Below are 12,985 nucleotides of genomic sequence, written 5' to 3' on the forward strand. Positions count from 1 at the left end.
ATGCCAACATGCTCCTGATGATGGGAGAAAACGGGGTCAAGCCCTGCACCATACCATGCTTTCCCATAAAGATAGCTGCTGAAAACATCTCGGCCATGCAGTTGGAGAAGGTAGTCAACATACATGAACCCCTGGTTCCGGCTACCCTTCGCAACAACAACCAGCCATCATGTCATCGGCCTCAAAATACTGGTGACTCTCCTCAGCGTGTGAAGACTTGTCAGCCATGCCACAAGGACAAGACGGATCACTCATCACAGAAGGGACCCTTGCAGCCATTACATGTCCCTCAGAGACCATGGGAAAGTGTTTCCCTCAGATTCATCACGGGATTACCCCAAGTCGGTAATCTTGCATCCATCATGGTTGTCATAGATCAGTTTTCAAACTATGCAACCTTCATAGCAGCCCCGCAAAACGCATCAGCAGAAGATACAGCTCGACTTTTCTTCTCGCACATTGTCAAACATTGGGGCCTGCCCAAAGACATTGTTAGTAGGCACGACTCACGCTTCACTAGCAACTTTTGGACCCATCTCTTCAGGTGTTTTGGGTCAACATTGAGTCACAACTCAGACATCCATCCACCATGGGATGGCCAGACAGACCAGTTCGATGACATGATGGAGGAATATCTCCGCAACTTTGCAACCAGATCACAGAAGCATTGGGTGAAGCTCTTGGATGCTGCTCAACTGTGTTTCAATTCTCAAAAGAGCCATCATACAAACAAAAGCCCTTTTGAAATTGTTACTGGACAGCAACCGCTTCTCCCGCAAATGGTGAACGCATCAACCATGCCGAAATCTCCTCGAGCTGCCAACTTCTCGAGCGAATGGGAGCGCAACATGGGGATAGTGCAGAGCTATCTCGTCAAAGCCCAAGAGCGGGCAAAAAGATTCACCGAACAAAATCTTTTCTTTGCCCAACATCAAACATGGGACAAAGTAATGTTATGCATCCCAAAACGATACTTGTTTGCAGAGAGGACCCATGACCCTCGCCTGCAACAAAAATACATCGGGCCCCTGCTTATTGAAAAACGCATTGGGAAGTCCACATACCAGGTGAAAACTCCATCCTGGTAGAAGATCCATCCAGTCTTCCATGTCAGCTGCATGAAATCATTACGTCACTACAACAGCAAACTCAAAGAACAGAGGGGCGCAGACCTCCCATCCAACAACCACCAGAATCATCATCATTATCTCATCATCATCATCATCATAAGGCTCCGAGGACGGCGCCAACTCAGGTGGGGGAGAATGTCGTGGGTTGCTTTCCAGACACGCCCCATGACCCCTTGGCCACGCCCCATGGCGGCCTAGCAAGCTTCACAATGCCTAGCGCCATAGTCGGCCCTGTGGTCTTGGCTGCGCCAAGTGACAAGCGCGCATACACCTCTGTCGCCCCACCGATGCCTCTCGCTAGCGCCCAGTGGCTGGCCAATGACAACAGCATTGCGCGCCCTGACAATGCCCCTCGCGCAGATCCTGATGCCTCGCCAGCGCCCAGCTGCAGGCCCATTCCAGCAGCGCCTCGCGCACAAACCCTGATGCCAAGCACCGGCGCCCAGCCTCAGGCCAACACAGCAAGTGTCGCGCACGCCCACATCTACGCGCGCACAGACCCTGATCCGCAAGACAAAGTTGTTGCCATCAGACTTGGTTCTACATTGTAATAAACTAAGTCCTTTTCATTGTAATATAGGCTAGTTTACATCATTTTCATTCAGTGTGCTTCTACAACTTTATTAGGACTAGTCATGTAATTTTGGTTTATTTTTTTAAGTATTATTAGGGGAGATCAAACAATCAAACATTTTCAAGCAAGCAATTTTCTGTACTGGTGTCTCTCCCCCTCGACACCGCATCTTTTGTAATCAGCATTTCATTCATCAATAAAATCATCATCATCATTCAAAACTCAATTCTCTCTCAGCTTCCGCAATTGCTTGTGACATTGGTTTTCCCGCACGGCACTGACAATTTAGTCTAGCGTGCGGAGGGGACCTCATTGGTGGACAGCAACCGCACTGACATCGGTTGCTTAGCCTTACGTTGCCCTTCCAAAGAACATCAGGAAGGCGTTGCGTAAAATTGTTTTTGTTTATTTCTACCTCAACAAAAAGGGGTGGACGGGCATGATAAAAACACTTAGTAGGAGAGAAGTTTTTAACAGCTTCCTTAGCTAATAGGTGTGCTACGATTCTCACAAAATTATACTACTCTGCAATACTTGGTGATTTGTTATTCAAATTTCTTTTAATATTGCTCTCTCTGATAGAGAAAGATTTTTTTCACACTGCTAAATCATTTCTTAGAAGTTAGAACAATACATCGCACGACTCTAGTCCTATTTATATTTGTTCATAAATAAAAGTATGATTTACCATTTTATTTTCTCCTTTCTTTTTCAATATAATATTTACTACTTCAACCACGTGATTGAACTAAAAGGGAAAGGACATGTGACTCATGTCCAGCCCCAGATTGAATTTGGATTGTACTACAGGCTAGAGCTAATTCATCAAATGATTAAGTTTGTATTTTAGTCTTTATCAGCAACTAAAAGTCAACTTCGGAAATCAGCTTGTAATTTGTAAAAGACAGATTCAACTTTTACAAGTAATATGAAGTGCTAGGAAGTTTCGATTGGTCAAAACTCTACCAACCCTGATAACAAGAAAGAGGAGAACAATTATTTATATTCCAACTCTGCTTCACCTTTTTTGGCGAGTGAGGAAAAAAAGAGCAATTTTCTTCTTACTTCTTTTGTTAGTAATATTTGTACAGGAAAACAATTCACATAAATAAATCCAGTGTTTACAATAGGTCAACTAATAACTAACATATGCTTTGACATGCACTTTTATTACTAAATCATTAGTAATTAATACACATTCACAGCTCAGTTTATTTCTTAACCATGAAAATGGCAATTACTATGTTTGGTGATAAAATATTGATGCAAGTAAGTTTTTACCCGCTATCGTCTAATAAAATCTATGAGTGCAATTTAATATGCTGTGCAATGTTACTTGAGTTACTTTTTGGATTACTAACTTTACCTATTACAGCTGTAAATACTTTTTAAATGATCTGACAGTATAAAAACACTTTTACACTTGGTGTATAAACTTAAACTCACGAAGGAAAGCAAATCTTATTTAATCCCGAAAGTCAAACGGATCAATATTGACCATACACCATTCTTGAAAAGCAAATGCAATACATCAACAATAATAATAACATGCCCCGTGTATTTCCATAAATGAATCCGGAAAATGTAACTAGTATGCAGCCTTATTCTTACTTTGTACGGGCGATTCAAAGCAAACTTGCATAAAAAATTCTACAATATCACAGCACCAAATTAACTTGACAAACTGTCCATGAACTCCTCATCAGATTCAAGAGAAGCCATAAACTCAGGTAAAAGGCAAACTTCCAAATCCATACTACCATCACCTTCAATTCCTTGATACAAAGACACTTTCCCATCAAATTTATTTGCATATCCACTTCTCAATGCTACTCCTTTTCCCAATCCAAATTCATTTCCATACATATCAAATCTTGGTGAACTCCCCATCATAATACTACAAGGATCAAAAAATCCCATCTGATAAACCATACCACATTCCAGTTTCTCAACCCATTCACGAATTTCCTTATTGTTATGATTAATCACAGCTTGATGCAATTTCCAAGCTGCCCATCCAAGGTTATGTTCAAGAACTTCACCAGCTGTGGCATTTCCTCGAACAGTTTGAATACAATTACCAAAATATTCCTGTGGCAATGGAGGGTCTAATCTTGCTCTGTTATTTATAGCCATTCTGCAACTTGTCATTTGATCAGATGGAAATTTTCTAACTTTAGTTATGCATCTCCACATATGAGCTGACAAAGCTTGTAAAGTTGAAATCTTGGTTGTATTACACTCTATATTTGCTTTTGCTTTGAGTTTTTTCAAAGACTCAGCTGAGAAATGAAAAAACCTTTCCCTCATATGTGGAGCTTCATGCCTACTAATGAATTGATTATGGTGAGTATAAGGAAGATTAATAATTGGACCATGTCCTTTTGGAAACCAATGGTTATGAATAGGTGATGATTTAGAAATGGAAATTGGAATTTTCTGTTTTTTCTGTTCATTATTGGCTTTGAAAATTTCAGAAAAAGTATTAAAGAAAAGCCAAAAAGAAGAACCATCAGCTAATACATGATTAATTGAGCAACCAATAAAAACCCCATCAATTAATTCTGTAACTTGAATAGTTAACAAAGATAATTCATGTCCGTCGTGATTAATTGCTTTATCATGATCAAAAAATGATTGAACTACTAAAGGAACATCTTTTGGTGAAAGAATATCAGAAATAGTTAAATCAAGATTAGCATGAATAAACCTTGCACCTGGGGTGTTAACACAGTCAATAAAGACAGTGTAAAGAGGAGGATTTTCTTGTTTAAGTGTAGAAAGTCGACCAGCTAAGGGGTAAAATTGGACAAGGGTAAGTGAGAGTGATTCTTTAAGTTTTTCCAAAAAAAGATCAAGTTGAAAATTTGAAGGTTTAGTGAAAAGCAGACCTTTTTGGATGTAATGAACAGAGAGCATAGCTAAATCCCATGATGATAAATACACAGGTTTTTTAGATTCCTCGGATTCGTAAAGTGGTTTAATGAAACATTCTGAGATGTGTTGAACAGTAGGTGAAGAAGAAGAAGAAGACATTTTTCTGTGTTCTTCTTATTTTTTCTGTATGGAGATTGGGTTTTTATAGAGTATTTGATGCTTACCCTTACCAACCTTTTACAAGTTTAAAGCTTGGTTTAAAGGGGTTTCTAGGAAAGTTTGGAATTTTTTAGATAAAAATTGTAGTACTAATTAAGTAGACAGTGCTTGGTGACATCTAATATTTGCATAGGCTGTCTTGACGAATCGCTTGATTGTCAAAACCAAGATATGGTCAAGAGCCAATTGCAATAGTCAATAAATAAATGAGTTTGAATACTTAGGCGACATGGGTAGTGTAAAGAAGTTTTACCCGCTCTATTTGGAAAACCACCAGGTAATTGAAATTTATGTAATTATTAGGATAGTAATTACATAGCCTAATAATTACGATGCCCTATTTGTTTATTTTAACATAATTACAATATAATTACAAACGTATTGTTTGGTTGCACAAGTATAATTGCACAGTTAAACTAAATTCTAAATGAAATAATTATCAAAATTTAAAAGTTAATATAATAAATATATGGCCATAAATAATTTTTTATAAGTATAAATGATATTAGATTTGGTATTTAAGATGCATATTTTTTTTAATATACACTAATTAGTAATCATATATTTATAACTAATATTGTAAAAATAATTGACATATATTTTCTAAACTAATAATATTTAGTTTAATTAATTATAATAAACTAAAAATATATATTTTGTAAGAACATCATGGGATGCAAGTTTGATAAAATAAATTAATATTTATAAATATAATGTCATAACATTATGCAACTGCTAGACAAAATTTATTTATCAATTCTAACTAAAAAAATGAACAACATGCAATGTGAAATAACAAGCCAATACTACTAAATCGAGTAATTTGGAACCATAAATATAACAAAATTTCAAAATCCCAAAAAAAACTTTAAAAAATAAGTTCCACTACAACTAAAAATTAGAAAACATAATAAGTTTATAATTTCATACAACAACAAAATTTCACTTTAATAACATCACTCACCAAGTTTGTTAATGACACATTATTTCTAATATTAGGAGGTGTAGTTTCAAAAATTAGAATAATAACGCAGTTATGCTAAATAAAAAATAAAACAAATAAAAAATAAAATATACGAGCAATTACATGGAATCACAAGAAGTAAAGGTAGAGAAATAAAAGATAAATAATGTACAAAGAAAATGTATTTTAAAATTGAAAAAAAAATTCAAAAAGTAAAAAATAAAAAAATAAAAAATAAAAGAAATTAGAATAATGAAAATAAAAATTTACAAAGAAAATATTAAAATAAAATAAAGGAAAAGAAATTAAAAGCCTTGTAATTACAAGTGCAATTACCACCAATTCTCACCTCCCCCTTGAGAATTGAAGAATGTAATTATACCTCTCCAATTACACTCAATTCCATGCTGATCAAGTAATTACTTGGCCAGACAAACATGTCAAACTATATAATTACACCCAATTCCAATTCCTAGATGACTTTCCATATATATATATATATATATATATATATATATATATATTGTAGGCATGGACTCATCTTATTTTTCACGTTACTATTCTTATTCTTTTAATAAATCAGTTATAGTTGTCACTAAGGCGATTAACCGTCTAAATTAGCTGGCCTTGATAAATTCGTTGACTAATAGCCTGTTTGGCCAAGCTTTTTCAAGGCCAAAAGTATTTTTTTTTCAAAGTTAAAGTGTTAGGTCAAGTTTTTAGAAGGTAAAAAACGTTTTTGAGTAAAAACAGAAGCAATTTTAAAGAAGCAGAAAAAAATAGTTTCTTTCCAAAAATATTTTTTTGAAAAACACTTTTGAGAAAAATGAGTTTGAAACATTTTTTAAAAGCTTCACATAAGCTATAAATGTCACAAACAACTAAAAATTCAAAAGTTGCACATGCACATACCATACTCGGAAATTGCTTTAGTATTTTTATATTACTATCGTTTACTTCATCATCTTGGCTGTTTTAGTGGGAAAAATGTATATAATAGTAGGTAGCTGACACCACAGTAATGACTAGTACTGCTTGCTGAGCAAGTATTTCTTGCCAATTTATTAACTAGTATGATTTTTGAAGACTCAACTCGCTATTTCTAGTCAAAGTCGGTAACAGGAGTTGGAGTTGGTATAATGAACCATTCACTAGTGTGGTTGTAGAAAGCTGACTTGGGGAGGCTGAACCTATTCTTGTTCTTCCTTTTTAAGTCTTATAGTCAAATTTTAACGGAGGGTCAATCGGCAACGGTCTTTCTGCCAGAATGGGGTAAAGGTAAGGTTGCATACTTTTTATTTCCTTAGATCTCACCTGTGAGAATACATTGGATTATTATTATTGTTGTAGCCAATAAGTCAAATTAATCAATGTTTTGATAGAGTTAGAATTTAAAGTTCAATTGTTATTCTCTTAAATTAAATTAATGTCAGATCACATAAACGTATTGACGCGACACATTCAAGGGAAGATGTCTTGGTGCATGTTATTTGCAAATGACATAGTTCTGATTGATGAGACACGATGTGGTATTAACGAGATTCTAGAGATCTGGAGACATACCCTTGACCTTGAGTCTAAAGGTTTCAAGTTAAGCAGGACCAAGATAGAATACTTGAGTGTAAGTTCAACGGTGTTAACCAGGAAGCGAATGTGTCACGACCCGGATTTCCCACTCTCGGGAGTCGTGATGGCGTCTACTAGTGAAAGCTAGGCAAGCCAACCAATTGAACTATCTACTTTATTTCCATTTTTAATCCGATAACGGTTAAGAGCCAACAATTAGATAACAATAGAATTGAATAAGCGGAAGACTACATTGTAGAGATTTAATAATACTGCTAATACCAAACCATAACAAATCTACCCAAGACTGGTGTCATAACTTCATAGAATGTTTAGGAGTACTACAAATAAAGGTCTGAAAGAAATAAATACAATACTGTCTCTGGAAATACATGAAAGAAACAGGAATAATAGATAGAAGGAGACGCACCAAGACCTGCGGACGCCTGCAGGACTACCTCGGATCGCCTGATGAACAAGAAAACAGCAATCTCACTGCGGTCCGAAGTCTACAACACTGGGATCTGCACAAAAGAGTGCAGAATGTAGTATAGCACAACCGACTCCATGTGCTGGTAATGCCTAGCCTAACCTCGGCGAAGTAGTGACGAGGCTAGGACCAGACTACCAAATAAACCTGTGCAATATAGCGTACAAAAATAATAGGAAGCAGATAACAATGATGGCAACAATGACCAACCAGTGATGTAAATAGCAGGCCACAAGAACACCATAAATGTTTCTCAACAAATAATAGATACAAGTGCAATCAATTCATCAAGTCCTTCAAATATAAATCTTTCGCCTATAAATCCTTCAAGTAATAATCTCCAAGATAATATGTTTTTCAATGAATATATATCGAATATATTTCCTTTAAATAAAATATCTTTCAAATAAGCATCTTTCGAATATAATTCTTTCGAGTAAATGTCACCTTGTGACGCCTCATTCACTTAACATAAAGTAGAGTACAACTTCCAACCCAATTAGGAAATCAACAAGAAAATATGAAGTTATTTTTAGAAATCATTTGATAAAGAAGATACCATTTTCAATTAAAGTACAATATCGAATGAATCCTTCACCTTTAATACGAGAAATCAATAAATCAAAACATAATAGAAATTCCTTTTTTTTTGTAAAGTACAACCTCAAACGGTTAAGGAAAATTTAGTTGAGAAATCAATTGAGTTAAAAAAATGTAACAATTGTTGAAATTTGGAGTATTGAACATATATAAAAAAAAAAGTAAAAATAGAATATCAAGAGAATTATAAAGGAATCAAAATCCAATCACTAACAAGAATAAGGGAAACAAAAGCATATTTCACTTTCTTTTCACATCTTGTTGCAGGCGTGCAACCCGATCCCATTTCATGTATCTCGTGGCAGGCGTGCCACCCGCTCCCATTTCATGTATCTCGTGGTAGGCGTACCACCCGCTCCCATTTCATTATGTCTTGTGGTAGGCGTACCACCCGCTCCCATTTCATTATATCTTGTGGTAGGCGTACCACCCGCTCCCATTTCATTATATCTTGTGGTAGGCGTACCACCCGCTCCCATTTTATTATATCTTGTGGTAGGCGTACCACCCGCTCCCATTTCATTATATCTTGTGGTAGGCGTACCACCCGCTCCCATTTCATTATATATCTTGTGGTAGGCGTACCACCCGCTCCCATTTCATTATATATCTTGTGGTAGGCGTACCACCCGCTCCCATTTCATTATATATCTTGTGGTAGGCGTACCATCCGCTCCCAGTTACAAGCCAACAATAATCACAAGGAATCCTAGCAAGGGAACAAGAGCAATATAACAACTTTCCGGCAAGGGAACAATAATATTTCAACAACATCCCGGCAAGGGAACAATACTATCAAAACAAACATCCTGGCAAGGCAACAATAATATCAAACAAACATCCTGGCAAGGTAACAATAATATCAAACAAACATCCTGGCAAGGGAACAATGATGATAATAACATATGAAGCGCAATAAACCACAACGGAGTCATAACAATTATAATACAAGACTCACGGACATGCTTGACACCAACGTATAGATACTCGTCACTATGTCTATACGTCGTACTCTACAATTAACATGTAGCAATTAAGACACAACTCCTAATCCCTCAAGCTAAGGTTAGACCAAACACTTACCTCGCTTTGCAACCAATTCAAAATTCCAACAAGCCTTTGCCTCGCGAATTCGTGCCCGAAATTCTCAAATCTAGTCATAAACAATTCGATTCAGTCAATAAAAATTATAGGAATTAATTCCATATGAAATTCTACATTTTCCATTAAAAATCCGAAATTGCACTAAAAAAATTCCCGTGGGGCCCACGTCTTGAAACCCGACAAAAATTATGGAATATGAAACATCATCCAACCACGAGTCTAACCATACCAAAATTACTAAATTTCGATAACATTTCGACCCTCAAATCCTCAAATCTATCCGAGAGAGTTTTCAAACTCTTTCAACTAAATTCATAGATTTAATACCAAAACTAGTAATAGATTCGGGTAATCTAACCAAAATTAAGTTAAGAACACTTACCCCATTGTTTTCTCTGAAAATCTCTCGAAAATTGCCTCTTCCCAAGCTCCAATTTGACAAAAATGGAAAATGGGACAAAGTCCCATTTTCAGAAATAAACATTCTGTCCAGAATTCGGAGGTTACTGTTCACGCATTTATACTGTACACGGTACTGTTCACGTTACTGTTCACGTATTTTTACTGTTCACGGGGTATTGTACACGGTACTGTTCACATGTTGTAAAAGAAAATTCAGCAGCCTTTTTATATCCGTTAACCTTCCGAAATCCACCCGAGGCCCTCGGGACCTCAACAAAATACACCAACAAGTCCTAAAACATAATACATACTTAGTCAAAATCTCAAATCGCATCAAACAATGCTAAAATCGTGAATCACGCCCCCATTCAAGCCTAATGAAACTAAGAACATCCAACTTCTATATTCGATGCAAAAACCTATCAAATCAAGTCCGATTGACTTCAAATTTTGCATACAAGTCATAAATGATATAACAAAGCTAGGAAATTTTTTAGAACTAGATTCTGACCCCGATATCAAAAAGTCAACTCTCCGGTCAAACCTAAGAAGTCTTTAACCTTAGATTTCTAGATTCCGTTAAATGGCGATAATTTAATCGAGGGACCTCCAAATTCGATTTCGGGCATATGACCAAGTTCCAAATCACGATACGGAACTACCGGAATGGTCAAAACTTTTATCCGAGTTCGTTTGCTCAAAATATTGACTGAAGTCAACTTAGTTGAGTTTTAAAGCTCTAGTTCACAATTTAATCCATTTTTTACATAAAAACGTTCCGAAAAATTATACGGAATGCGCACACAAGTCGAGAAATTATTGATACCGCTTTTAAGGTCTTAAAAATACCGAGATGATTTTTTAATTTAAAGATGACATTTTGGGTCATCACAGAATGAGAATGTGAGGCTTGGTATGCAAGTCATTCTCAAGAAAGAGAGTTTCTAGTATCTTGGGTCTGTAATTCAGAGTGATGGGGAGATTGATGAAGATGTCTCACATCGTATCGTAGCAAGGTAGATGAAGTAAAGGCTCGCTTCCGATGTCTTGTGCAATAATAATGTGTCGTTGAGGCTTAAAGGTAAATTCTACAAGGTAGTGGTTAGACCGATTATGTTGTATAGGGAAGAGTGCTGGCCAGCCAAGAACTCTCATGTCTAGCAGATGAAAGTAGGGGTGTACATAGGTCGGGTTGGTTCGGATTTTACCATTACCAAACCAAACCAATTGTGTCGGGTTATTAAATCTAAAGACCAAACCAAACCAATAAAACTCGGGTTTTTTACTCTCGGGTTTTCGGATTTTTTCGGGGTTTTTTTTCCGATAAACTCTTCGTAGAACAAAACATATAAATTGTGCTTAAAATATTTCTTTAATCCTAGTAAGATACAATTATATAAAGTATTTTCCTAGAAAATAATATAAAAGATGAGATGTGTCATGGCATTATCCTAAAATATTCAATAATAAAGACAATAAAATTATGTAATATAAATATTGCTAATTAAAAATCCATAATAAAAATAAACATAGTCTAAAAGTACTAAGTCATGATAAAATAAGTGGGCTAATAAGGGAGTATTAATTACATGACTAAACGCTAAAGAAAAATAAAAATAGGTTATGCATTTTTATCTAAATTATTGCAAAACAAAATATAGATATTCAATACATTCCCGTTCATAGTATTGAATTGAATGTCTTTTGTTAGCATTATTTAGTTTACTAATGTTGATGGCTATAAAACTTATTGGAACATTCAAAAGTTCTAAGTCCAACCTTGAAATAATACCTTAAAAGATAAAATTATGAAAAATTTTAAGAAATATTTATAAATTACATCACAATAAGTATATTTATATATTAAATATATCTAAAATTTCTATATATGTAATGTCGGGTTGGTTTGGTTTCGGTTTGACTTTCTTTAGTTAAAACCAAACCAAACCAATTATGGTCGGGTTTTTTTTCCAATACCAAACCAAATTAAACCAAACCATAGTCGGATTTTTTTCTCGGTTTAACTCGGATTATCCGATTGGTGCGGTTTGTCGGTTTCCTTTGTACACCCCTAAATGAAAGTAGCGAAAATGAGGATGTTGAGATGAATGTGTGGGCATACTAGGTTAGATAGAATTAGAAATAAAGCTATTCTAGACAAGGTGAGAGTGACTCCTGTGGAAGAAAAGATGCAAGAGGCAATACTAAGATGGTTCGGGCATGTTAAAGAGAGAAGCACAGATGTCTCAGTCAGGAGATGCGAGAGGTTGGCCTTGGGGGCACGAGGAAGGGTAGAGGAAGGCCAGAGAAATCTAGGGGATAGGTGATCAGACGGGACATGCCGCAGCTTGAGCTAACCGAGGACATGACCCTTGATAGGAGGTGTGGAGGTCGAGAATTAGGGTAGAAAGTTAGTAGGTAGTCGAGCGTTTCCCTTTGTCTTTCTTACACTCTATTTGGATCATTGTTATCCATCGTGTTATAATGTATCGTATTGTACTGTATTGTATCGTTTTAAGGATACAATATTTGAATAGATTGTATCACTTGTTGTTGTTAAATAATATTTTTGTTGTTTGGTATGATTGTACGTACTGTAATTAATAAGTTTACTAAAATACCTTGAGTTGTTTTAAATATTAATATTCCCTAGATTAAACAATACTCGCTTAATAGCTGCCTCAGAGAAAGATACGCTTCGAGAAAAGTTCTTCCATTTTGTAAATTGTGAACAAAGATGAAGAGCGAAAGGCAGCCTGATACTTCATGTTTAACATCATGTACTTAACACGGGTTACTTACTAGAAGTACTAAAACAATAAATCTACCAATATATGCATAAGATGGAGCCAATATACACACAAGATGGTATCCAACGGACAAGAATATTTTTGTGTCAATTGCAAAGGCTTGCTAAGCCAGTTTGACATATGGCTGCACACAAAAAATTCAATAAATAAAATGTGATCAACATAAATTTTATTATAGCATAAACAGTTCGGGACAGGAACAACAAAAACAAATTTATATAGTATGAAAGTAGAAATGAGTCCTAATAG

General features: G+C 35.7%; 1 protein-coding gene across 1 annotated transcript; it reads right to left on the bottom strand.

The window, feature by feature from the left end:
* Positions 1-3,105: 3,105 nt before the first annotated feature.
* Positions 3,106-4,799, bottom strand: LOC107814440 (putative acetyltransferase At3g50280). The gene has a single exon (XM_016639855.2). The coding sequence runs from the start codon at positions 4,738-4,740 to the stop codon at positions 3,376-3,378; it is 1,365 nt and encodes a 454-aa protein (XP_016495341.1). The 5' UTR covers positions 4,741-4,799; the 3' UTR covers positions 3,106-3,375.
* Between the last annotated feature and the right edge of the window lie 8,186 nt (positions 4,800-12,985).

Source organism: Nicotiana tabacum, chromosome 16, assembly GCF_000715075.1.
Source record: "Nicotiana tabacum cultivar K326 chromosome 16, ASM71507v2, whole genome shotgun sequence".
Taxonomy (NCBI): domain Eukaryota; kingdom Viridiplantae; phylum Streptophyta; class Magnoliopsida; order Solanales; family Solanaceae; genus Nicotiana; species Nicotiana tabacum.